This window comes from Hirundo rustica, unplaced genomic scaffold, assembly GCF_015227805.2.
Source record: "Hirundo rustica isolate bHirRus1 unplaced genomic scaffold, bHirRus1.pri.v3 scaffold_239_arrow_ctg1, whole genome shotgun sequence".
NCBI classification, from domain to species: domain Eukaryota; kingdom Metazoa; phylum Chordata; class Aves; order Passeriformes; family Hirundinidae; genus Hirundo; species Hirundo rustica.
In genome coordinates this window covers 25,509-51,461 of record NW_026690297.1, presented here as the reverse complement: position 1 = coordinate 51,461, position 25,953 = coordinate 25,509, and the positions used below count along the sequence as shown (strand labels likewise).

The 25,953-nt window shown below is 53.8% G+C and overlaps 1 protein-coding gene across 1 annotated transcript in view; it reads left to right on the top strand.

The window, feature by feature from the left end:
• The first annotated feature begins 61 nt into the window (after positions 1-61).
• Positions 62-25,953, top strand: part of LOC120747864 (hydrocephalus-inducing protein-like) — a 30,443-nt gene continuing 4,551 nt past the window's right edge. Inside the window, exons 1-37 of the mRNA XM_040053905.2 lie at positions 62-172; positions 881-1,014; positions 1,966-2,102; positions 2,727-2,848; positions 2,936-3,127; positions 3,526-3,678; positions 4,726-4,965; positions 5,219-5,423; positions 5,899-6,066; positions 6,365-6,538; positions 8,103-8,242; positions 8,699-8,827; positions 9,130-9,334; positions 9,795-9,936; positions 11,168-11,750; positions 12,243-12,401; positions 12,828-13,015; positions 13,190-13,372; positions 13,585-13,704; positions 14,954-15,113; positions 15,216-15,388; positions 15,559-15,757; positions 16,453-16,552; positions 17,121-17,220; positions 17,978-18,018; positions 19,063-19,181; positions 19,649-19,779; positions 20,148-20,304; positions 20,501-20,644; positions 21,250-21,335; positions 21,445-21,670; positions 22,110-22,294; positions 22,886-23,074; positions 23,535-23,676; positions 23,982-24,161; positions 24,433-24,781; positions 25,323-25,484. Of these exons, the coding sequence (XP_039909839.2) occupies positions 110-172; positions 881-1,014; positions 1,966-2,102; positions 2,727-2,848; positions 2,936-3,127; positions 3,526-3,678; positions 4,726-4,965; positions 5,219-5,423; positions 5,899-6,066; positions 6,365-6,538; positions 8,103-8,242; positions 8,699-8,827; positions 9,130-9,334; positions 9,795-9,936; positions 11,168-11,750; positions 12,243-12,401; positions 12,828-13,015; positions 13,190-13,372; positions 13,585-13,704; positions 14,954-15,113; positions 15,216-15,388; positions 15,559-15,757; positions 16,453-16,552; positions 17,121-17,220; positions 17,978-18,018; positions 19,063-19,181; positions 19,649-19,779; positions 20,148-20,304; positions 20,501-20,644; positions 21,250-21,335; positions 21,445-21,670; positions 22,110-22,294; positions 22,886-23,074; positions 23,535-23,676; positions 23,982-24,161; positions 24,433-24,781; positions 25,323-25,484 (6,280 nt within the window). The 5' untranslated portion in view covers positions 62-109. The remainder of the gene's footprint in view (positions 173-880; positions 1,015-1,965; positions 2,103-2,726; positions 2,849-2,935; positions 3,128-3,525; positions 3,679-4,725; positions 4,966-5,218; positions 5,424-5,898; positions 6,067-6,364; positions 6,539-8,102; positions 8,243-8,698; positions 8,828-9,129; positions 9,335-9,794; positions 9,937-11,167; positions 11,751-12,242; positions 12,402-12,827; positions 13,016-13,189; positions 13,373-13,584; positions 13,705-14,953; positions 15,114-15,215; positions 15,389-15,558; positions 15,758-16,452; positions 16,553-17,120; positions 17,221-17,977; positions 18,019-19,062; positions 19,182-19,648; positions 19,780-20,147; positions 20,305-20,500; positions 20,645-21,249; positions 21,336-21,444; positions 21,671-22,109; positions 22,295-22,885; positions 23,075-23,534; positions 23,677-23,981; positions 24,162-24,432; positions 24,782-25,322; positions 25,485-25,953) is intronic.

Below are 25,953 nucleotides of genomic sequence, written 5' to 3'. Positions count from 1 at the left end.
TGGGAAGAATACTGAGAGCCCAAATATTGAGATCTTGAAGTCTCAGACCATGACAACTCTGACCCTGAATACTCAGGCCCTGGCAACTCAGACCTCAAAGACTCTGACCATGAAGACTCAGAATCTGAAGACCCAGAACCAGAAGCCCCGCTTGCTTGGCTCTGGCATTGTAGTAAGAACAGCTGCAGCCCCGTTTGGCACATGCCACCCTCTCCATGTCACCTGAGCCTCTTGCAGCCCACAGCAGCTTCCTGGTGCCCTGATGGCACTTGGGACCTCCCTGCCCACTTACAAGCATGTGTCACCTCAGTATTGCCCCTAGGGCTGCCACTCCAGTCATGGTCTCTTCTGAGGTTGCACCAGCTTCCTGGCTACCCCAGGGAGAGATCTTGAAGGCCATGCTCAGGGATGGAGTTGATGGTGCTTTGATGGAGGTGCTGGGGAGTTTGTTGGTCCCAACCCAAGCCCTACCAGATTTACAGACTCAGAAAGCAGCTGCCTGGTCGTGCCCTGGGACTGTGCTGGCCATGCTCATCTCCAAGAGGCACCAGCTTGGTCCCGGGTTCCCTTTCAAGGCAGCTTTGTCCAAGCTGCCTTGATACTGGCTGGGGGTGGGCAAGTATCTGGAGCTCTGGAAGGTTCCTGGCTTGTCTGTCTGCCTGGCCAGATCAGCTTTGCCAACAGTGTCCGGGCAGGCAAGGGTGCTGGAGTTACTTCCCTGGAGATGAGGTCCTGGCTAAGAGAGCAGGAGGTGTCACAGATGCTGAACAGCCAGACAGGAGAACCCCACAGTCCCTCTCAACAGGAGCAGGGTGGGATCCTTCCTCAGATGCAAGCTTTGGGGCCTTTGCTAACCAGCCACTGTCTTCCCTTTCCTCAGCCAGACAATCAGGTGCAGGTAGAGATGGTGAAGGTGCTGATGGAGAAGGCTGCTCTGGAGCTGCAGCAAAAGCTCACATCCCATCTCCCGAAGAACAGGTTCCCCAACAAACAGCTGTGCCAGAGTCTTCTCAAGTGAGTAGAGACTCCCGTCCCCATCTCCAGGTGCCCCGTGAGGAACACCCAGCCATGTTTCCTTCTCCTGAGAGCTCCTTGTGTGTGCAGAGCTGGGGAATAGCTGGGGACTTCAGAAAGGGCCTGGTCCCTGTGGCTGTGACACGCTACATTGTGAGCAGCGGAGCGTCCTCCCTTCCCCAGCACCACGCTGAGCTTTGGACTGCTCAGCTTCCCACAGGTCTGGGGCTCTGTCCCTAGAGCTGAGGGGACCCAGTGCAAATCTTCAGGCCCTTCCAGACAGCATAGATTCTGTCCCTGCTGACTAGCTGTGAAAGAGATAACTCCCAGCTGATATCTTGGTTCCAACTAATAGAGCACACAAAACGAAAGGAGAAGGGAACTGCACGTGTCAGCAAACACTTTAAAACCCAAAATCAGATGGCTTGAATCCTGGTGGGGTGACAGGGCTTATCTAGGTAACTTGGTCAGTCCCTTTGCTCCATCATGATGCAGCACAAGCACAGGAGGCTTCCATTCAGGAAGATGCTATGTAGAACAGATCATGTGATGTGGTTGCAGAGCAAAGATTTCCTGTGCAGGCCCATCTAACTCCTAGGCCCCAAAGCAATTTCAGGCTCAGGCTGTACACCAGGCTAAGCAGTTTCATTGAGACCAGTGGAGGCCCAGTGGACTCACCTATACTGGCTTTTCATGGCAGAGGAGCTGTGACCAGTGTCCATTTTAAACTAATTTTATTTTCAGGTACCACTGGTAGCTGATAAAACCTAGGACCTGCACTCCTCCTGATTTCCCAAAGTCATTGCCAGGTGGTCAGGCCTTGGGTTTCGTGGGCTTGAGCTGAGTTTCTAAAGCAGTGAATAAATAAATAGCCACTTTATTTGTATCCTCCATCCACTTGGACCCTTAGCCAGGCTGTGGTTTAAGGATGGTCCTTACTCCTCCTTGCAGAGTTGAGCTGCCCGAGTACGTCCTGGACATGGGCTCTGTCCTTAAGGGTTGCACTGAGAGACGCACTCTGGAGATCACCAACCCTGGGCAGATCTACCTGTCCTTCCAGATGGGTGTGTCTGTCCTGCAGGACACGGGTAAGCAGTGCTGGAGACATTTCCTATGGGCTTGAAGGAGGTGTCTCAGACAGATTAGCTTAAGCCACTGAACTTGGGGAGGCTTTTGAGCTGCTTCTTCTTCTCAGTGCCCCAGCTGGGAGCTTTAGAGGCAGAATTCTCCTGGCCAGCCATGCCCAGGGACCTGGCCTGCCTGTGACTGCCCTAACGCTTCAGTGCAGGGGCCAGAAGGGCTCATCACCCTGGTCACCTCTCAGCATCTTCTCCCCTTGGCTCCCACGAGCACCAAGTTTCTTTGGGCACTCCGTGGGCTTGTTTTGTGAACCAGTGGGATCTGCTGTGTTTTGGAAGTGCTTGCTTTGGAGTTCACACTGTCACAGCACTTGTATTCAGCCTTTATTGAGGAAACAGCCTGTGAGATCCTCGGGTGGATCAGAAGAGGCCTTGAGGTGAGGCTGCGCTTCCACCACACAGTGGCTCACTGTGTCTGAGGGGTGTTCACTCTTTAAGATTTTGTCCAGGTCACAGCAAGGCAGGGGGACTTTCCCAGACCTCTCAGTCAGGACACCTGTAAGGCCTTAATGTGCTTATGACACATTTCCTGTTTCTTGTGTGTCTCAGCTGCTTTGTTTTCACCTGTTCAAGGTTTCAGTGTGCACATGGACCGGGTGAAGGGCCTGCCTCCAAGGTACACCATGGAATTTGATGTGAGCTTTGAAAGTGCCCGCTGGCCACAGGGTGACGTGGATGTGCTGCTGCCCATCAAGGTACCACAGCTCTTGGGGCAGGCAGCAGGCTGGGCACAGCAGCAGATGTCACCTGCAGCCTCCACTGAACTCTCTGTCCTTCTCCAGGTAGCAGAAGGCCTCACGTATAACATCCGCCTCCATGCCACTGTGTTGGAGCTGTCGCTCGATGTCTCGAAGAGCGCTCTGGAGTTCTCTGATATCCTCGTTGGGCAGTGCCAGCTTGAGACAGTCCGGCTCTACAACTGGTTCCAAGTGCCCTGCAAATGGTCCATTACTGCCATCAAGCCTGTTATGAAGGTGAAGCACGGGCAACATTGAACACGTTAACTTCTTGGCTGGGTTTTCTTTGTGTCTCTTGCCCTTTTTGTTCCTGTGGCTGCCTGAGCACTTGGGTCTACAGCGTGTTTGAGGAAGCTTCTGAGGGTCTAGATGAAGGCTGGTTTGCCCGGACCTGTTGTGTTAGCTGATGCTTTGCTCTTCTGCCATCTTCACCCACTCCCCTTCCTCTGAGGACAGTAGTTCCCTATCCGCCTGCCCTGTCTACAGGTTTTCCCTCCAGCTCTAGGCTGTGGGGGCCAGGCTTGGTTTGGCTGTGGGTGCTCTCAGCACCATAGCAGTGTCTCAGAACACTACAAGAACTGAGGCTCTGTCCTCCCAGACCAAAGAGACCTCACACGATTGGTTTCTGTGCCCAGAAGAATCAACACAAATACATGACACCGGATGGACATCAGAAGCAGCTGGCACTGGAGCATGAGCCCTGTCCCTTCGAAGTGACGCCCTGCGAAGGAACCCTTGATGCAGGAAGCTGGCAGGACTTGCAGATCCAGTTTGCACCCAAGGAGGAGGTGAGATTGGCAGGTGTCAGCCCAGGAGGCCTGTCAGGGCTATCTGGAAATGAGGGCCTGCTGCAGAGAGTGTGGTCTGAGCTGTGCCTTGACAGGGAGCTTTCTGCAAGCCCCTGTCCTCAGCGTGGCTCAGTTCACCCCACAGAGCACTCCCATGAGATGTGCTTTGAAGTGCCCACAGGGAGCTTGCACAGAGAGCATCAGGGCTCTGTGGCTGCCTCTCGGCACATGGGAGGGATGTGCCCAAATCCCCTCAGCCTCCCCCTTTGCCTGGCTGTATTTGCAGCTGCCACACTTGCTGCAGAGCAGCTGCACGCTCGCAGAGGATCATCCTGGAATGGCCAGTGTAGGCTCATCCTGCTGCAGAACAGACAAAACAGCCACCAGACGCCTTCCTGGGCACGGCAGGACAGTCACCTGTAGTGTGCTGTGCTGCCAGCAGTCCCTGGGGCTCTGGCCTGCCTGCACATTCCCATGCAGCTGGGGACTCAAAGGATGGAGCATTCCCAAAAGTAGTTTGCCTGTGGCCGTTGGGTCTTGGAAACGGTCAGCGTGTACCAGTATGGACACAAATGCTTCTGTGCCCGCAAACAGTGCCGGGGACCTTTTAATTGCTTGAGAGACATAACCATCTGGTGTCTGGCTTTGACCAGAGCCAAACACACTGCAGAGAAGATGACCCTTATTTCTAGCCAGGGAGAGCTCATTTGCCTCTCTCCTGGAGCTGGTGTTTGCCTGATGCAGCAGTGCCAGGACTGTGTGTGGACACGGTAACCCTGAGGGCCCTTCTCATGAGCACTCCTGCATCACTAGGTGAAAACGTCTGACCGTACATCCATCTGATACCCAAATACCCAGTTACAGTGTACACCAGGATTCATCCCAGTTATTCTGACCCAGGACACAGATGCTGTAGTCCCTAGCATAAGTAAATATCTGGTTTCCACTCACGTTGGAGGGACTGATAACACTTGGGACAAGTGTTGTATTTGGCGTCCTGTCACCTGGGACTTCATGGACGAGTTTTCTGCACTCTTCTCTTTTCAGAGGTCTTACGAGAATGAGCTGACGCTTAAAATTTGTGGGAACTGCAATCCCTTAAAGCTGCACCTCTCAGGACAAGGTCTGGAGCCACGGCTGGAGTTCAGCCCCCCAGCCCTAGAGATGGAATGGGTGCTGGTGGACAGCGATGGGGTGGAGGCCACAGTGGTGGTGAAGAACCCATGCAGCTTCCCCATTGAGTTTTACTCCCTGGATTTTGATGAGCAGTACCTTGAGGAGAAGAAGGTGAGAAGGCACGTCTGGTCCCCCTGTACGTGCTGCCCAAGCTTCACAGCACTCCAGCATTCCCAGGCTTGTGCCAGGGAGATGGAGGCAATCCCCAGGGCAAAGCCAACTCTGCTGACATGCTGTGGGGGGGACTTAAATAGTTTGTGTTGTTGGCAGGAAGGGAGGAGACAGAAAATGGGTTTGTTGAGTGTGTGTGATGAAAGACGAGAAAAGGAATCTTGCCTATGGTTTCTCTTCCCTGTGCACACAGATCCTGCGGATGGCAGTGGGGTCTGAGTACCAGAAGAACTTTGTCATGCCTCCACGTGCTGTGGGTGGGACGCTGCCCCCAGAGGTGCTGGAGGACTATGAAGCACAGAAGAGGCCGAAGGCTCAACGGGCAGAGCTCAGGGCCATGGCAGAGGCAGAGGCCACGGCTGAGGCTGAGGCCGAGGCTATGGGCAAGGCAGCACCAGGTGAGAAGAAGAGTGAGGGTTTGGTGGTGTCTGTTTTCACTGTGATCACAGCAGGGGGTCCAGCCCATACACTCTGAACTCAGTCACGTTGTTCTCCAGGGAAAGCCCATGCTTTTAGCAGCTGCCTGTTCCCCAGCTTGGTGGAGGAACTCTTGGGTGAAGGGCTGTGGCATCCTCTGCCAACCCTGAGTGTAGCCAAAGCAAGCTCCTATCTGCCTGCCGTAGACTGGGGAAATAATCAGGATATTCCCTTGTGTCCCTTAGCCACAAAGACTAGGACTGGATGGGTTCTTCAGCCAGTAGGACCAGATCTAATATCACGGGCTCTTCTATATTTGCACCTTCCTAGCCACAAAAGAACAAGTTCATATTGCTTTCACCAAGTCTCCTTTCTGGGGATCTGAGGAGATGGGGAGGATGATGAGGGTCAAAGGTAGGCAGGAGGCTGACTTTCCCCTCTGGTTTTGCACTGCAGCACATCACAGGTCTGTCCCATTGTATCCTGAGCCCATGGTGAAAGCGACTGGGAATCCTATCTCTCAAGCTGTCATGCGTCACCTGGGCATTGACCCGTCTTCAGAGAGGCATGAAGCACAACAGCAGAAAGGGATTGTTGTAGTCGTCCATGGGCCACCCCGGGCAGGTGCGTGAGCTGCAGCCCTGGGCTGCAGGGAGAGAGGCAAGCAGGAGAAACGCATCCTGGTGGACCGTGGTGCTTAAGGCAAAGTCCTCAGCTGAAGAGGAGGCGCAGATGATCCTCTTGGCTCTAGAATTCAGAGCTTGTAGCCACGCTCCAGTCACCTCCCTCCTGGCACCCCCTGGAGGGACACTTGCATTCCCACTGTCCTTTTAGCTCTGAAATCTTGTTTGAGATTTTTCCGGGGCCTGTCCCTGTAATGCCTCACATGCAAGTGTCACCAAGCAGTTCTCATCTCCCTCAGGGAAGACAGAGATAGCGGCGGAACTGTCTTGCTGGTATGGTGGCGCTTGCTTGTCCATTGACACCGTGGTGAAAGAGGCCATTGCCAATGATGGGAGCCAGGCAGGGCTCGGTGCCCGTGACCTTTGCACCAAGGCTGCCATGGAGCTGAAAGGCAAAGACGAAGGTAATGCTGGTAAGGAGAAATGCTGCACCCAGAGTCAGTGCTTGAGAAGCCTGCCACGACTGTCCCCTTCTGCTTACTCAGAACAGCAGTCTTTCAGTCCTTGGGTCTCATGGGAAACATGGGTGAAGTGCATCTCTGGCTTGTCTAGGAGAAAAAATAAATCCATTTTAAGGGCTCAGTCAGGGGTTCTTTTATAGCCCCCTTTGCTGCCATTCTTGGCACGTTCGTTTTTCTAAGGGTGGTGAAGCACACCTGTCTCTTTCCCAAATATTTTCTGTTTCCTCAAAGCTGAATCGAGCTTGCTCCCCATGGGCAGCAGGCAGAACTGCTGCCCACTTTACCAAGGAAAAAGCCTTCTGGAGTGGCTCGTTAAGCACAAGAGGACTGACTATGAGTGTAACCTTGCAAACGAGAGGAAGGGCAGGACAGCCTCCCAGAGGAATTTCCAATGAGGGACATGCTAGAGATGAGCTCTTTTCTCCAGAGATTTCCCTGTGCCCACTGTCAGGTTACACAGCTCGTGCATGTTGGGCTGTTCTCCATGTGAGACTAGAGACTTTTATGGAATTTACTGGGCAGTTGGTACCCTGAGCTCTGCAGGGTGAGGCCAGGCCTGGCTCGATGCAGGGGGAAGTTTAGCATTGCTCACTTTTGAACCTGGCTGGGTTGGGAGCTGGTGGAAGGAAGAAGTCTGGTGTGGAGTCCCTAAAGCCGATTGAAATAACCCCCAGGTTTTTGCCTTGGAAGGGCAAGCTGTAATTCTACCCCTGCCTCTTCTCCCTGATACCCAGATTCTCCTGGTTTCTTCTTTCCTTGTTAATGCACTGGCTGTGGGACCCCGGTGACCAGACCTGTCTTCCCTGTAGGACACTGACCTTGCCTGCCCTCAGTTCTGCCCCTGTACCACAAGGTCACTGGATGCTGTAAATCATACTTAAGCCTGAGCAAGGCACGTGATCGCCCCTTCTTTGCACTGGATTCCCTTCAGCACCTGGAATAAACCTTGCTGGAACTTGATCTTCTGCAAAGGGCCTTCTTGCCTCTCTTTTGCTGAGCTAGCCTCGTGGCGTGTGTGGATGGGAGAGCTCGATTGCTTGCTCCAAGCGGCTTTTCCACTGGAGAGGTTGACTGGGGCCCAGGCAGAGGCTTTACTCCTAAAAGACACACTGTTACAGTCTGGCTCTCAGCTGGGGTTTTCCAACAAGGAGGATTTAGCTTCAGTGGAGATGGGTGAAGCAAGTGGGGCAGGGCTGCAGGTGTCCACGTGAGAATGCAGGATGGGTGCAGTGTATGGAAATTCATCCTGGAGGATGAATCCTCAGCTTGATCTGTAGGGGAACTGCTGTGCAAGCAATGTCACCTGCATGCACAGTTGTTAGGAGAGACATAGGGCTGGCTTTAAAATCAAGTATGGGATGGTGTGCTGGTAAGAGAAGCAGGGAAGGAGCTGCTTCTGAGTCTGCCAGTGCCCAGCAGACTGGGGAAAAGTGCCGTGCTCCTTCCAGGGCCCGTTGCAGTGAAAGGTGCCTACTTGCTTTTGCAATCCACCCTGAACCCTCTGTCCCCTATGCAGGTAAAAACCTTCAGCTCACAGCTCAGACCAAGAATAAACAAGCCTCTGAGGAAAAAATCAACGAGACTGCCAAAGGCAAGAACCCTCCAGCACAAAAGAAGAAAGAGCCAGCCAGCAAACCTGACATACAGGACACCAAGGTAAACACGATCTGCCCTGGCTGATGCCTGGGACATTTGCATTGTCTTTGAGATGGGCCAGGGGCTGCTTACAGCGGAGGCTCTGTGCCAGCCAGGCCCTGGTATGTGGGTCCATAGTGCCAAGCCCAGCTGGCAGGCTGGGCATGACTTGGGCTGGGAATGTGCTCTGGCAGACAGCTCCACTGGTTCTCGGTGGTTTGCTGGCAAAGTGCAGTCCTGGCTAGTGTGGCTGGGCAGTGAGCAAAGTGCTGGGAGGCTGCACTGGGGCCTTGCAAGCTTGGGTCTCTGCTGGCCAAGGGATTGGGCCCTCCAGGACCATCCCCTGGAGTCCCCAGCCTGCACTGCAGTGTTGTTCTAGTCTCCTCTAGTGAGGAACTCCAGCTCCAAGCCCAGCAGCAGGAGTTGTTCAGGGCTTTCCCCTGTGGTTTCTTTTCCTTACAATGGTCCACATTACAGTTCACAGTTTCCACTGCTCCTGCGCCCCAGCAGCTGAACATCACCAGCAGTTGTGGGGAAGAGCTGAACTGCTTGAGCTGTGTCCTGCCCGAGGACGTGCTGGTGGACATCCTCTGTGAGAGGCTGAAGGTGTGTGGGGTAGGGGGAAAAGGAGACATTCCTGCTCCGGAGAGACAGGCAGTGAGGTACGACTCAGACAGGAGGAGGACGAGGAGGTCTGTACATGCTCTTGGAGGATCCTGGCCTGTGTGCAGGAACCTTGAGGGAAGCTGCAGATGCCCTTAGTTGGCAGAGCCTAAGGACAGACCCAAGCTGCTCTTAGCTAATGCACTTGGAACAGGGAGAGCTGGTGCCCTGTGACATCTGGGTTTACTGTCCAGCTGCAAGCCCCCTGCGTGCAATGGCTGACTTACTCTTCCCTTTATTCGCAGTGTAAAGACTGCTACAAGGGAGTGGTCTTTGATGGCTTGGAGAGCCTCTTTGCAAGCAGCCTGGAATCCTCCCTGCTCTGTGTACTCAAAGCTGTCAAGAATCGTCGTCATATCTTCATAGTGAATCTGCATCAGGATTATGCTTCCTGGAAAGCCAAGGAGGAAGCTGAAATACAGAGGGAGAAAGCTCAAAGAGAGAAGGAAGGTGAGATATGTCTGTCCCTCTCAAGTCTTCTCTGTCAACCCTCAACCTTATCTCTGTGTATCTGGGTTTGCAGCAGAGCTTGTAAGAAATGTTTTTAATAATCTTTCCACCTTCTGTCTCAGTGTAACCAGCGCTCATCTCAGAATTGCAGGAAATCAGAGGTTTTAAGACTCACCTTAATCTCTAACATTAAAGCTTGGGCACAAGTTCAGGCTGCTGTAACTCCGTGAAAAAACGACTGTTCTCAGCCTTGGTGCACTTAAGCTAGGCAAAGCACAGGAACACACTGCCTGGCCATAGTTTGGGGGATTGTCTGAATTTTGGAGCAGGGATATGAGCTCCCCAGTATCTCCTGGTGTGATAGGCTGTGTTGGGAAAAGCTGTGAATCCTTGCAGCTGAGCCAGAGCACGCAGCTCTACTTGCAGTCACTCACGGTTTCTCCTCTGGTTTGTGCTAAAGAACTGCAGAGGGAATTTGCTCTTCAGAGGAACATAGAACGTGTCTCGCAAATGGATGAGGATGAGTATGATGCCCTCCCTGAGGAGGAGAAAGCTGAAGTGGATAAAATATTACTGGAATGGAACCTTATGCGGAGGGAGAGGTGAGTAAGCCTTCCATGGGTTACTGCTTGGGGTAGAGTCCCTGGAGGGTTTCCCTGCTCCAAGGACTCTGAACTCAGAGGTGTTTGATAGCAAAGGCCAGAAGCAACACAAGGGATGGCCACTCTTAGCTCCCTGGCTCCCAAGAGAGGGAGGACCTTCTTCTGTTGAAACAGAATATCTTCTCTGTTTTAGTGGTGAGCCTTCCTGGCTCAGATGCTGCCTGCAGGGAGCTGGGCTCTGGGCTTGCCTTGGCACTGCCTGTAGAAGTGTTTTTAAGTCTGTGGTTTTAATTCACACCTTCTTCATCCTCTCCCTTCTTCACCAGAATGGTGGGATTGTGGTATGGGCAGGTGTGGAGCACAGACAGACCCTTGGTTTGGTTTCTGGCCACAGATGAAGTCCTTGCAATGCTGATCTGCCAGGGTTCTCCTTATGGGGGGGACACCACCCATAAAAGCTCACATCCTTTAGGCTCCGCTTCAGCTGCAGCAGTAGACAAGCACAGGAGAAGCTCCAAGAAGGCAGCCCAGCTCAGGACACACAGGAAAAGTGTGGAGCTGGGAGGGGAGGCTGCTTAAAGCAAGCCTGTGTATCAGGACTTCTTTCGGCCCAGGCTGAAGTTGGTTTCATGAGGAGACGGATGAAGCTTCTTCAAATCATTTACATGGTAGATAGCACCAGTTTGCCTTGGTCACAGCTGGGTTCCAGCAGGCAATCCGGCTGACTTGAGTCTGTCTCGCAGGAGAGGAGTTCCTGCAGCCTTTGCTTTCTGACTGATAGGATTATTCTCATTAAGGAGCAGGCTGTGCCCAGGGAGAAGGGGGCTGAATGATTTGAGTAAGAATTGTAGGAGGGATAAGCAGATATTAGCAATTTGTGATATGGTTTAAATCAAGAGACAAAAGGCGTTTTCAGGCATCAGTGCAGACAGCTGGCAGATCAGCCTTTGGCAGTGGGCTGGAGGTGTCTGGGTGTGCCTTAAGAGGGAGGTTGCACAGTCGAGACCTTATGGTGGCAAGGCTTAGGTTTGGCTGGTCCTGGAGGTCCCCTTCCACCATTCCCCTCACTTGGGATGTTCCCAGCCTCTGGGTTGAGGAAAATTCATGGCAATGGTCTCGCGGTTCTGCCTGGCCTTGGGGTCAAGAAATAAAGTTCAGGGCCAGCCAGGAGTAGTAGGCCCAGGTTTCTGGTGGTGACCCTTAGCAATGTTTTCTGTTTCGTCTGCTGAAGGGAACTGAAGTGGCTGGCTCCAAAGCTTGAGGAGAAGGCAAAAGCCTTAGAGGAGGAAGAGAGGCAGAAGAAGGAAAAGAAGAGTGTCTCCTTAGAGAAGCAGCCTGCAAAACCAGAGAAGGGGAAAACCAAAGCCCCAGAGAAGAAGGAAACCAAAATCCCCGAGAAGGGGGAAACCGAAATCCCAGAGGACCTATCTGAGATGGAGAAGAACTTGATCCTGAGGTTTCAGATCTATGAGTCATCGCAGCAGAATGTCGCACAGGTTTTCTCCTACTGGGACAGGGTTCAGGGTACCATGGAGTTACCGGTGATCCAAAAGGGAAACAACTCGCAGTCTTCAGCTGAAAACAAAGGTCAGAAGACCAATAAGCCTCAGGAGAAGGTGGAGAAGAAGCCTGAACAAAAAACTGAAGACCATGGGAGTCTTCAGTCATCTCAGCCAGAGACGCAAAGCAACGTTGCAGAAGGGGCAGTCAGAGACGAGCATGTCGGGGTGCCGTGCCTGGACATCCCGGTCACGGATCCAAAGGCCATGTTTAGGGAGATCATGAACAGTGGGAGGCTGCCAACGAAAGACCAGGTAAAACCCTGCAAGACTCAGATCTTGAGCTTGCTGTGGTCTTGGGCCCTGAAGCATCGTGTCCCCCCAGGGGATAATGGCACAGAGCCTTGTCCAGGCCTCTGATGATGTTCCACAGTGACTCTGTAGCATCTGTGTGGCTGGGGAGGTTATCACCATCGCTCAGATGGACAGAAAGTGGGAGTGCTCTGTGTACAAGTATCCCATCTGTTCAGAGTTTGCCAGCCTGGAAATTATTATAAACGGTCCCAGGACAGGCCAGCTCATGTTTATTGTTTTCTTCGGCTGAGTCACTCGGGAGAGGTTTCTCTCCCGGTCCTGCTTGTAGCTCTTGCCTCTGCTCTGGTGCCTGCTCACCCCACGGGGCATAACAAAGCACTTGTAGTTCATGTAAATTAAAAACCCCATTGCCAAAAGCTCCGTGCCTTTAAAGAAGGAGTTGTGAGGATGGACGTGACAGAAATAAAAACAGGTTTTTCTCTTCTGTTTTAGATGCTGAGATATCTGGGACTGCATCCCGAAGGGCCTCCCCTTCCCCCTGCCGCCATCCTCTCCATAGTCGACTACCCAGAGGAGCGGTTGAGCTCTGCAGAGCACGTGGAGCCCTTCATCATTGATTCACCAGAAGATGCTGCTATGGAAGACACCCTGGTGGGTGCTCCAGTGGTGCTGGCACTGAAGGGGCCAGGGCAGGGAGCAGGCTGGATGGGGCATGGGGGACAGGTTGGATGGAAAAGGATCATTGTGGAGAGGTAGTGAAGACGTGATGGGGCCCCGTGTCTGCAGGTCTCCTTTCTGTCAGGGGCTGGACAAAAGAGCCAGCTCTGCTGGAGACGGAGCAGTTCTGTAACTCAAGAGGGGAAAAATCGCTTCAAACCATCAACTTCCTTTGAGGAGAGGGTCCTGAGTGAGAAGGGGGGTCCTAGGCAAAACATACACCAATGAGGAAGACCAAGTCTATGGGCAGGTGGACTTACTTATTTATTCTCTCTTTCGCTGGTTAACAAACCCCCATTTTGCTTTCCAGGATGGGGATGTCTCAGGGCTCACCTCCCTCCCTTTTCTCTCTCCCCTTAGGCCAAGGCCCCAGATGTGAAGGGCAGTTCTGCCAAGGGCCAACCAAAGACGGGTGAAGCGGCCAGCAGAGACAACTGTCCAAAGGAGAACCAGATCTCCTCACAGAGAATAGAAAGTCCCTGGGATTCCTCCACAGCAAGACCCAAAAGTACACTGAAAAATGCCTCGACCCCCACAGAATTCCTCAGGTGAGCTGCACAGGAGGAGGTGATTGCTCTGCTTCTTGGTCCTCTTGCCAAACAAGGTCCATCGTCCCCAGCTCCACAGCGACCCTGTGCCAGTGCCTCCACGGGATGGCGAGTGCACCCTCCTTGTTTCATTTGCTCCTCAGCAATGTCTGAAGCCTCCTCTTTAATTGCCAGGCTGAAACGGTACCGGTGGATAGCACCTGCCCATGGTGAGGTGGAACTGAAGGTCCACTTCTCCACCAAAAAGCCAGGGAAGTTTGAGCAAACACTGAAGTTTGAGCTTGTGGAGACAAAGCGCCAGTACGAGCTGCCCTGCAGTGGCGCCGGCCTGTACCCCAGCATCAGCCAGGACCCACGGTAAGGCCCCTGGCAGCCTCCCACAGGGCTGCCCCTAGGGGCTTCAGGCTGGGGCAGATGGTGCTGCCTGAGGTCGCCCAGCATCTCTTCGTGTGCTGGGAGCTGGGAAGGCAGATAGTACCTCAGCCAACAGGAAAGGTTGTGGCTTTCTGACTACATTTCCTACTTGGAGAACCTCATAGGTCCTCCTCCCCCACTTTGTCTCTGCCCAGGCTGGTGTTTCCACAGTGGAGGGAGACCATGGAGGCAGATGAAATCATCTTCAAAGAGTATATTGAGAGCACAAAGCAATTCCACTTTGGACCACTGCTGTGTGGGAAATCAAGAGAGTGGTATGTGCTCCCTGCTGGGCCTTGTACTTTTCTAGACACGCTTGGAGAGACATGCTGTCCTGGTGGCACAATCCAGGGCAGTCCCGGGCAGAGACACATGGGAGACACATGGGTTTGAAGGACCACAGATGTGTGAACTTGAGCAGATAAGAGGCAAATGAGCCTTGGAGGAGCTGCTCTGCCTGGCCAGTGGGTGCCTTGGTGGCCAGAGCCACATGTTCCTGCCAGTCCAAAGGTGACTTGGGGGGCAACTTTTGTCCCCCTCCACATCTCAGCCCTTCACCCCTTAGGAAATGAACTTTATGATGGTTTTTGAAGTGCTTTGAGCTCTGCAGGTAGCCTGATGGAGCAATTATTCTGTAGATGGTTTTATAAACCTTTCATTAATCTGTAATTATTAATAAGATTTTACGGTTGACCATCCAATGGGTGTCACGGAACATACAGCAGGAATGACATTTTCCTGTGATGACATTGCATCCTCACTGCTGAATAAAGTCTGCCCAAAGACTTTGTCATTGGAGCTATGGTATATTTCTGCTTTTACTGTTACTTTTTTTTTTTTGAATAATATTTAACATTAAGTTCTTGTCTCCATAGGAGCTCTGGAGGGCTAGGTCTATTTTGACAACCCAGGGAAATGAAATTGAAATAGTTTAAAAAACCAGACAATCTTTAGCCGGGCTGATGGATGGTCTGGGATTTCTGTTTGCCTCTTTAACCCTTTCACTCTGAAATCATTTCCACACCTGAGAGAAGGGTGATTGTTATCTTTTAGCATTCCTCTTGGGAACGGATGCTTTCTATTTCTTTCTCAGACCGTGAGCTAACCCATGAAATCCAAAGCAGTTGCATGACTTTTATGAAAGAGATTAGCTGAACTCTTTTTCCAAAAGCCTTTCTTTATATCCTGCAGGGAAGGCACCCCAAGAAAGAAGGGGAAAGAGCCCATGTGCCTGGGGTCCTGTTATTTTTCTAGGCACCTTTGAATTTACATTGTATTAAAAACTCTCAAAGTGGCCTGAGCATCATCAGGCTTCTGGGGTGGAAGCACCCAGTACAGGGGAAGGCATCAAAGTAAGGCAAGGATGAGCATATGTGCCCATGCCCCCGACAGGGATCCATTTCCCTCACTTGTCTGTTAGAGCAGGCTCTTCCAGCACCTCTTCCTCGGGTGCACACGGTGCTTTCCTCCATGTGTGGCAAAGGCAACAGTCTCCGCTGCAACCTTTTCCCCTTTTGTGGACAGGTACAAGGCCCAGAACTGTCCCGGCAACTCGGAGAAGATAACCATCCTCAACAATTCCCCCATGGATGTAGAGGTCCAGTTCTCCTTTGAGAACGATGGGGAAACAGAGACGTTCCTTTTGGACCCTCCCAGCATGACACTGAAAGCAGAGGAGAAGCAGGTAGGAGAAGGGCAGGTAGTAGAGCAGGTACCGTAGAAGTGCCCAGTGTGTTCTGCTCACACACAGTGCTCTTTCTATTTCTTTCTGGGGGGCTGGGTCCAGGAGCTGACCATTTGGGCATGCCCCACTTCCCCTGGATTCCTGGAAGATAAACTCATCTGCTGCATTGGGAAGAACCTGGACCCAGTGGTCTTCAGCCTGTGCTGCCATGGGGTGCATGTGAAGCTGGAGGTCAGCCCACTGGAGCTGTCTTTTGACAGGATGCTTCTGCACAGGTCAGTCATCCCACAAGCACTCCAAGACTTGTGACAAAGAGAAAACGTTTGATTCTGGTTTCCGGGGCATGGATGGAGCTGCTCCGAGGGGCATGGATGGAGCTGCATTCAGTGGTGAGGCTGGTGTGACCACCCAGCAGCTGATGCCGAATGCCTTCCTGTCTCTGCAGGACTGCCAGCAGGACCTTGGTCCTGAAAAATGACACCCTACTGCCCATGGCCTGGCAGTTCAGTGGGCTGGATGACTTTGTTGAGGACTTCTCTTTGTCACAAGAAAACGGCATCATTGATCCCCGCTCAGAGTTTGAATTGACACTTAACTTCAAAGCCAGGCAGATTGGCAGCATTGAGAAGACCCTGCGACTGGAGGTGAGGGGGACTTTGTCCTGCCTGGCAGAGCAGGGCACAGCAAGCAGCCGTATGCTCTTAGGGACAGAGTCAGGAAGAGCTGCACCTGACAGACACAAGGGTGCTGTGACCCCAACTTCAGCCTCTACACAGCGTTTGCCAGAACGTGCAGTGCATCCACACCCCCCCAGATAACCAGACACTGCATCCCGAGCCTGTATCACAACCACCTTGTCCCTGTGAAGGGTTGAAGGTTGTTGTTTGGTCATACAGACTGCAGCGTGATCTCTACATTCCTCCCTGACTTTGTCTGAACTTTGCATAGTGCAACAATCTCTCCCCCTGGGATTTTGTTCCCCATGGTTTAGGGGCTGCATTTCAGAGAGGGTGCTGGGTGATTGGAGAGGGTTGTCAATGCCACCTGCTCTGAGACACCTCACGCTTCTTGTGGTTGTTCTTACATCCCTGTGCCTCTCAAGGATGCCGCAGCAGCAACGTTCCCTGCCATAGGAGTGCAGAGTTGGGCTGATAGGGTTTTTTACTGCAGCAGAATCCCACTGGGGCAGCCATGAGATGAACAGGTTGGCAAAGCTTGGGAGTCCACCAACGCTTGTGAAGCCAGGGAGGCTATAGGGGAAGCAGCCAGCAGAGACAGGGACTTAGAGGTTGTCTACCAAAACAATGATCTGCATAGTGTTTGTTTCTTGCTGCCTCAGGTTTCAGATACAGAAAACATCCTGGGGATAGTTCAGGCTGAAAATATCGAAGTCTCTGCAGAGGTCTATGATGTTTCTCTGAGCATTGACATGCCTGAAGGTCAGTGGATGCCTCCCAAACAAAGCAGTCCAGATGCACTGCGTTACCTTGGGAGGTGGCCAACTGGGCACATGATGGGATGGGATGGGATGGGATGGCATGGCATGGCATGGCATGGCATGGCATGGCATGGCATGGCATGGATACATAAAGCACATACCCTGCAAGCTGCATGGAATAAAGCATCATCGGGGCACTGACAGTGAGCCTTAAGTCTCTCCCCTCTGAACTTTGAAGTGTGCAGCTTCATGTGCAGATTGGGTTTGGGGGCTTTGAAACAACAGTGATGTGAACAGGCAGTTGGCAACTCCCAGAGGCTCAGCACAGCATAGAAAGTAATTGGATTTGTGCTTGGAAGTGAGGAAGTGGAAGCCAAGCTCCTGAGCTACTAATCCTGCAGATATTTTGAGTAAGGAGAGAAAGGGCAGACAAGTAGCTGGAAAACACTTTCGAGAACGGAAACTTGCTGGAAAGGGTTTTATGTCAAGACCTCCATGTTGCCTGTGATCTGGTGTGTTCTGCAGCTCATAAATACCATTTCTGACTTCACTCTGCGGGTTTTCTGCAGGTCCAGATGGAAGCTTGAAATTTGGAACCCTTCATATCCTGGATAAGGTGAAGCGAGCCCTGCATCTAAAGAAAAAAGGGGTAAACAACACTAACTACAGGTGAGTCCAGCTGCCTGTTGGTGAGCATTTCCTCGGGTTCCCAGGCCTGCATTCTCTCTCTGTCAATGGTTAGAACCTGCTTCCATGCTGGCTACCTCATGGTAAATAGAAAACCTGCACCTGCACGGGCTCTACCTGGACTGCCCGCTGCCGCTGGAGGAGGCACCGGCCGAGCCGCTGGGGCTGCGCCCGGGGCTGCTCCGCGCCGGACTGGCCCCTGCCTCTTCCTCTTCTTTGGCCCCGGCCCCACGGCGCTGGAGCCGGCGTCGCGGGCCGTGTGCCGGGCGGCGGAGCATCTGGGCGATGCCAGGCTGGCCTGCAACGTGTTGGCCGCGCGGGGCGACTCGCTGGCGGGGCCCGGGCTGGAGGCGGCCGTGGGCTGCGGGTGCTTCCCGCTGCCTCACTCGCGCTCGGTCCCTGCCCCAGCCCAGCCGTGCCCCGGCCCCACTGCTCCCCGTGGGACAGTGTCCAGCTGGTGCCCAGCGCTCCCCAGCCCCAGGAGCTGGTCCGGGCTCCTGCTGACCCCAAATAAATAGTGTTCCCCTGGAACTGCCCCAGTGATCCCCTGTGTGACACAGCCAGGCACGGCTCCGTGCCTGGGACCAGCCTGCCCGTCTCCTTAGGGCTGTACCGAACCGGGACCGGCTCGGTCAGGCTGCCCGGTGTGCTCTTGTGTGAAGGGGGATAGGGGCCGAGTCCCCACTCTGTCCTCTGCCCAGTGCCTCGCTGAGCTACTGTCATCTCCTCTCTGTTACAGTGTCCCCTCCATCCACCTGAGCGGCTGCAAGTACGAGAGTGGTAAGTCACAGGGGTGGGGGCTCCCTGCAGGCTTCCAGCCCACACCCGCAGGCTCTCCAGGTGCCTGCCCTGGCACCCAGTTCCCACTGGTTTATTTACTGCTGACAGTGGCTGGCACAGGGGCCCTGTGTGAGTGGGGAGTTTGTCACACTTTGGATTGAGGTTTCTCCCGATTTAAAATGTGCAACAGCAGCGCAAGCCCTCAACATCCCCCACACTTGGGTTTACCAGGTGTCTGCTAAAATGGGCAAGAAGTGTTCCATCAGGTAGAGTGCAAGGGGAATACCTGAGTTTGGAGACAGAACCTGAGGGCTGTCAACTGCTTAAGCTGAAGCTGGTAGTGAGCTGGCAAAATCTGTACCTGGAACCTCCCCCTGTGCTGTTTATCCCTGGTGACTCCAGGGAGCTGGTCCACTCTCCCCTCCCACTCCTCCTTCCTTCCACAAGTTCTATCTTGATAGAACAAACTCTTGCCCCTTGAGGGGGTTATTAATCTACTTCGCTAAGGGATCTTGGTGTGTGTGGATCCCCATCACCTCCTCAGCCCTGCCAAATTCCTACTTGGCACTAACATAAACCATCCCAGCAGAGACCTTATGCCGCTGAGCTGTGTTCTGCTGCTGAAAGACCTTTGACTTGTGAGATTAAATTCATACCTTCACAAGACTTGTATCTGCCTGTGAGGTGTAAGATCCATGGGAAATTCAGCCCTGCTGTTGGGGGGCCTTGGCACCTCAAGACAGGTAGAATTCGAGGGTTAAGAGCTCCCAGAACACTTGCAGCCAGAGGCTTGGGGGGTTGGCCAGCTAAAACTGGTTTTCCTGACACCTTCCAAGGGATCATGCCTTATACCTCTGAGAGGGGAACTGCAGCCTGGAGAGCTGCATACTCCATCCCTTCTTATTTTGGAGCAGTGTCAGACCCTGTATGTGGCTCCTCAGCCAGAGATTTGTTTCACGTTCCATCCCTGGTTATTTTGGGGGTTTATCAGTCCCTGTACATGGGTCCCCTGCCTGGCCCCTGTCACTGCTTGCCTTGGCACAGTGCGGCGGGCGGCATGGCACTGCGGGCTGAAGGAAGTGGAAGAAGACGATGAGTGGACGGTGCTCTGGACAGACAGCATGGTCACTTTGGACTGCCTCAGGAACATGAAGCGCTTCCAGGTGAACAAAAGAGCTGCCCAGCAGGAACTGCTCAGGAAGGAGGGTGACACAAGGCTGTCTGTGGAACAGCATGTGGCAGAGTGAAGTGCAGTGCTATGCGCCCTCTGTGCCTCGGCTCCAGGGCGCAGGGTTAGCTGCCTTTGCTTGTGCCATATCCCAGCAGCATTCAGCAGCTGTGGTGGGAGCAGGAGCACTCCAACCCTGGGATGGGCTGTGAAATAAACAGTTGTTGATGATTAACGGCTCTTATGCTGCTCCAGGGCTAAGATGCAATAGGCAGATAAATCACTAGTGAAGCTCAGATAAAGCAGCTGTGGCAAGTCTCACCCCCCAGCAGTAGTTCAAGGCAGCCACAGGCCTGGCTTCCCTCTCGCTGCTGCTTCTGCATGCACAGGCTCTCCTCAGGGCCGGGAGAATCCATCCCCACAGGGCCTCTGCTGATCTGGGTTTTTCCGCCCCACTTTCAGAAAATCAACCACTTCCCAGGCATGATGGAGCTGTGCCGCAAGGACCTGCTGGCTCGTAACCTGAACCGCATGCTCCGGCTCTTCCCCGAGGAGTACAGCTTCTTCCCCCGCACGTGGTGCCTGCCAGCCGAGTGAGTGGCGCGGGACGGCACCACGGGGACGGCGTGACACGGGGAGGGGGAGGCTGCTCGCCTGCTCTTTCTGGGCACCAGAGCCCAACCCATAACTGCTTTGGCACACACCGCGGTGACCTCTTCTGCAGAGCTCCCAGTATAGATGCAGATGTGTGCAAGGAGAAGGTGGGATGTGCAGAGCTGGGTCAGGTCATGCAGGCACCAATCTGTGACTCCTGTAGATTAGGAATGGGGTTTTGATCCATCCCCTGCAGAAGTTCAATGTGTGCTGGCCTGCAGCACCATGGTTTCAGTACCCAGCTGTTAGGAGCAAGTTCAGAGGGGTGTTTATTGCAGCTGGTGATAGTCATCCCTTCCTTGCACAGCTATGGAGAGTTCCGTGCCTATAGATCCATGAGGAAGACAAGAACATTCATCTGCAAGCCTTGCAACCGCTGCCAGGGCAGAGGGATCTTCATAACCAACCACCTGGAGGAGATCAAGCACAGGGAACACATGATCTGTCAGCAGTACATCTCTGAGGTACTGGGACAGTCCTGGAACACTGGGGTAGGATTCCAGCATCCCCTATGCTCCCCGGATCTCCTCAGGTCTGCTGGAGGTGTTGGTGTGGCTGTGGCACATCAGGGACACAGACAAAGCTTGCCCCTCTGCTGAGCAGCCCAGGCAGACGGAGCAGTTCTTCAGCTCACCCTTGCTCCTGCCTCTTTCCTCACAGCCCTTTCTCATCGATGGCTTCAAGTTTGACATGCGCATCTACGTGCTGGTCACGTCCTGTGACCCACTGAGGATTTTTGTCCACAAGGAGGGCCTGGTCCGGTTTGCCACAATGAAGTACATTGCTCGCAGCACGAGAAACCTGGTAAAAAGGACGTTTCCAAAAAACTCATAGAGTGTCTGTAGGTGTCAGTCCTGAACTTGTCCTGGGGGCATTCCAGGCCTTGAAAAGGCAGGTATTGGGGGTTGGAGGAGTCCCAGCTTGATGCTTTCCTGTTCTTCCTCTATAATCCTTCCTCCTCCTCACAGGAGGTATTTCAGGAAGGATAGTAGATCCTATAGTAGATAGATAGTAGATAGTAGATAGTAGATAGATAGTAGATCTACCCCAAGGCCCCACATTGGGCTGTTTACTGGCATTAGCACAGAATCACAGAGTTGTTTGCTTGGATGGAACCTTGGAATCTCATGCTCAAAACTTGGTCAACAATAAATTCGTATCTGCTTTCTCAGGGTCTCACCCTATCTGGTGAGACCAGATTTCTGGTTTTGAAAACCTGCAGGATGAAGCCCCTGGTGTCTCTGGCAGCATGTACTACTTCTGGCCCTGATAAGCATGCTCAAATTCCACACCATTCCTACTCTGCCCATGCTTCAGGCAGAAGAGAACATGAGATTATCTGGTAGGGCTGTTCCTGTTCTTGCTCAGTGGTTCAGAGTGACCAAATTTCTCTTGTGGTTCCCTGCCAGGGTGACATCTGCATGCACCTGACAAATTATGCAATCAACAGACACAATGCGAACTTTGTCAGAGACGACGCAGTGGGCAGCAAGAGGTACTGGCATGTCCAAGCACTGCAAGAACACTGCCTGGGAACACTGGTTTACCTCAGCCTTCCTAAGGTGACACAGCTGAGCCCTTACCAACTCCTGTTCCCCACACAGGAAGCTGTCCACCCTGAATGCCTGGATGGCAGAGCACAGCTATGACACATCAAAGCTCTGGGCCGATATTGATGACATTGTTATAAAGACACTGATTTCGGCTCACTCTGTGCTGAAACACCATTACCAGAGCTGCTTCTCCAACTACACTACTGGCTGTGCCTGCTTTGAAATCCTGGGCTTTGACATTTTGTTAGATAGAAGGCTGAAGCCATGGCTGCTGGAGGTGAGGAAGGGTGGAGAGCTTAGAGCTGGGGGACAAGGACAGGGGGGTTGGGATGAACTGGGCTTATTTGATTCAAAAGGGCCACCTTGCTCACAGAATTAACCAGGCTGCGAAGCCAAACAACCTGCCGTGAGCAGGATCCAAGAGAACCCATTTCCTGCATACCATCTAACAACAGGGAGTTTCCCAAGCCTTCAGACCCCTTGTCCTGTGAGCACCCTGAATCTGTGACAGCTGCCCTCTCCCTACACCCTGTGGGCTGGGATCCAGGTGACCTGTGGCACAAGTGGGCAACATGCTGCAGGAGAGAGTACTGTGTGTGGCATCCTGCCTCCTGTCTCTGACACAGAGAAGAGCATCCATGGGCAGTGTGGGCTGTGGCTGGGGCTGTGGGATGGGAGCTGGGGTACCAGGATATGTTACCTGCTTGTCTTGGCAGGTGAACCGCTCTCCCAGCTTGGGCACGGATTCTCAGCTAGACCGTGAGGTGAAGGATGCCCTTCTGTGTGACACCTTCAACCTGATCAATGTGCACGCCTGCGACAGAAAGAGAGTGCTGGAGGAAGACAAGCGGCGGGTGGAGGAGCGGCTCCTTCAGCCCAACCAGACTCTCCGTGAGTCCAGGTATTGCTGTTCTCCCACAGTGCTGCAGGTCCCCAGTGAGCAAAGACAGGGCATGACAGAGCAGGATAACATCAGGGCTGGCTGCTGGAAGCTCCCAGAGCCCGTGGCATTGTGCAGCCTCTGCGCTCTCCCAAGCTGTGTGCATGCAAGGTGGAGCCAGAGCTCTTCTCTGGGTGCCAGGAGATCTGTGACACCCTGTGCTCCGGGCCCTGACAGAGCTCTCCCCAAGCTGCACCCGCCTGTCATCTCTCTTGCTGGGGATGGGCAGTGCCAGCATTCTTGGCTGGCAGGGATGCTCAGATGAGGAACCACAGCCCTGCCTTAGGAACTGGGGGTAGCCTGGGCATGGGCCCTTCTGCAGGGCAGGGCTCCTTTCCAGGGCTGAGGGTTTTCCCTTCCTCTGTCTGCATGTCCATTCACAAGCCCAAGTTCAGTGAGCCTACTGCCTTGCAGGCAGGTCGTGGCTCTGCCCAGCTGCTGTTTCCATCAGGAGTCCTGGGATAATCCTGGCACTTGCTGAGCGTGTCAGCCCTGCACTCTGCCTGTGCCAGAGCCTCCCTCCACAGTTGCCTGTCCTCCCTCCTGCTGCAGGCGCAGGGAGCAGGAGAGCAGCCAGGCTGCCTGGCTGGCACAGGCTGAAACCTATGAGAACGAGCACCTGGGAGGCTTCCGACGCATCTACCCAGCACCTGGGACAGAGAAGTACGAGCCGTTCTTCCAGCAGAGCAGGTCCCTCTTCCAGGAAACAGCAGCGTCCAAGGCACGCGAGGAGCATGCCAGGTACGCGGCTCCTGTGGAAACCCAGCTCTCACAGGGAGCATGGAGACCACCTGCTCCTGATCCCTCCTGGGGAGCAACTCTGCTGCTTGGCGGATGTAAGAAAGCGTGGAGAGTGGGAAGGGAAACGAAGGAGCCTGCACATGCATGTAGCACATGCAAAGTGGCTCCTTTTAGATGGACTCCAGAGAGGCAAGGGCAGGACTTCATTGGATTTTGGACCCTGGAGACACTATTTCCCAAATGTCCCCCTCCCTCTTGGCAAGCACAGCCTAATCCAAGGGCATTTCTCTTTTAAAAAGTCTCTTTACAAGCATCCCATCCCATCTCTTGGCACACTTCTGTCATGGGCTATTCAAACAGAACTTTGGCCTGCAGTAAATGTCCTCAGGTTGCAGTCTGCCCCACAGCCTTTTGCTATTGTGGCTCTGAGTCAGTGAGTGACTCTGCTGTTCTGTGGCAGGCATCAGCTGGAGGAGTTGCGCCTGGAAAAAGAAAAGCTGGAAGCTGTCACCAGGAAGAAGAAAAGAAAGAGGATCCAAAATAAAAGCACAGCTCCTACAACCCACCTCACCCACAAAAGCACCAAGGCATGGGATAGAAAGGTACCTCAGTGTCAGCATTGTCCGGGGGCTCTCCAAATCAGTGACATGGCTCTGGAAGCCATTGGTGCACCCATGGAGCAGAAATTCCGGATCTGACTCCATGGATGAAGTTTCAGAGTCACCAACTTGTGTTAGCAGTACTTGCAAGCACCAGGGTTGTGCCTTTCCACTTAGGCTTTCACTGGGATCTCTGTCCCACCCTGAGACTGTAACTGTCTCGAGGGTTGGGGCAGCTCATGGCTTTGTCTCACCTGTGCCTTATCCCAGCTTCAGCTTTGCTATAGCTCAGGTGTTTCTCTGCCAAGGTGAAGTGCATGCGGTACAACTCCATGCAGCCCCAGAACATAGTGGAACATGAAGAGAAAAGGAGAGTGAATGCCCTGTTGCAGCGTGAGAAGCTGATCCAAAAACTGGGCATCACCAAGCAGCTTTCCCAGCTGCTCCCCATAGCTGACATGCAGCGATCCTGTGTCCTCCCAAGCCAGGTAATGGCATTGCCCGGAGCCACCCCACACAGGAGTGGCTTGGGCACTGAGCATCTCTGGTGGGGCAGGACGGGGGTGTGCTGCAGGCAGATCAGCTGCTGTGCCTCCAGGATGACAGGAGTCTGGAATGGTGGTGGGGGCATACCTGGGGACAAGGTGTGGGGTGATGCTTTAGTGAGCACCTGGGTGTGACTAGGGAAGACTTTTCTTTCCCATCTCCTGCCAAGGCCTACAGAAGTAAGCCATGGCCATTTCCCTTCCCTCCTTCCAGCTGCAGTTTCCCTGGGATGTCATTGGGGACGACAACACCTGCGATTTTATGATGCTTTTCTCATTCCTGGGAGTCCCAGCTCAGCCCTTGGGGCACAGCATCATACAGAGCCGAAGAGCCCAGGCCCTGCTGCAGCACATTCCAGGCCCAGACCCCACCATGCAGCCCCTCTGCGTTCGAGGCCAGAGCGCCCTGTACCACGTGCGGCACGAGGGCCCCCAGGAGCTGGGCAGGGGCTGGCTGCAGGGCCAGGCAGCGGGGACAGCAGTCACCCAGCCCTGTGCCCACACTAAGGGGCTGCAGCTGAGAGACCAGCAGCGCCCTGGCAACAGCACCCAGGCTGAAGGCTGTAAGTACACATCATCTTCCTGTGGATGGTCCAGGCCTTGCCAGGCTGAGAGCAATGGGTGGGCTTGATGGAGCTCTCAGGGATGCTGGGACACTGCCAAAGGGTCGCCATGCTCTTCCTGGGGCACTGGGAACCCCTGGAAGTCTCTCTCTGAGGCTTGGAGCATCCCATTTGCAGGCACAGGGAAGAAGATCCTGGGCGACTTCCCAGGGGAAGATTGCAGGCATGGGGGGAGTGTGAGAAGCCAGGAAAGCTAAAGGGGTGCATTAGCTCCTGGGGGGCAGAGCGACATGGCGACACAGCAGAGCCCCCAGTCTCTTCTCAGGCATCCCTCCCACCACGCTGCTCCCTGGCCATGCTCTCACCCTCCATCCTTGCCCAGCCCTGCCTGGCTCCCTGGCCTTGGCTTCGTCCACTTTGCAGCCTTAGGAGCAGGGGAGCAGGGGCAGAGGAGGGGCTGCTGTGGGAAGGGGCAGTGGGGGCTGCTGAGCTGCAGAGCTGCTGGCTCTGCACAGCCCCACATCTATCTGTGCTGTTCCAGGTGCTGCTGGTAGTTTGTCATCCTCTGATGAAGGCAGCTGTCCCCCAGCCTCCCCAGCCAGCCCAGAGCAGGCCACAGGTGACGGCATCTTCATCCGTGAAGTGGTGCAGGAACTTCCCATCACCACTGCTGTGCGCAGGCAGCGCAGAGACGCCTCACACTGTGTGTATCTGTTTCGAAGACGGGTATCTGCTAGGGAGGGACGGGGCCTCTCTAGGAATGGGGGAATTCCAATCCCATCCCCCCAAGTTATTATAATTTAGAAAATTAAAGGAGCTTTTTCAGGCACAGGTATGGGGAAAGGAGTAAGAGTTCTTTACTAGTAAATAGAACAAGACAAACAAACAGATACTACAGCAATAATAGTAACAGAACCAAGAACCTCAAGGGGCTTTGTTTCACAAGCCTGGGGCTGTCTGATCTCTTGCCCCCCCCCAAAGAGCACCAAGCTGGAACAGTGGAACACTCCGGGGCTGATGGCTGGAACGGCGGGTTGTCCCCAGCAGGCAGGGGGGAATGTCCCAGCAAAGTGAGCAGTGCTGAAGAAGCCGCGACAGCTGGACGGGGCTGGCCCAGTTCCAGCAGGGCAGGTGAAAGGGGCTCTGGATTCCTGGGCACCTCAGCAGATGAT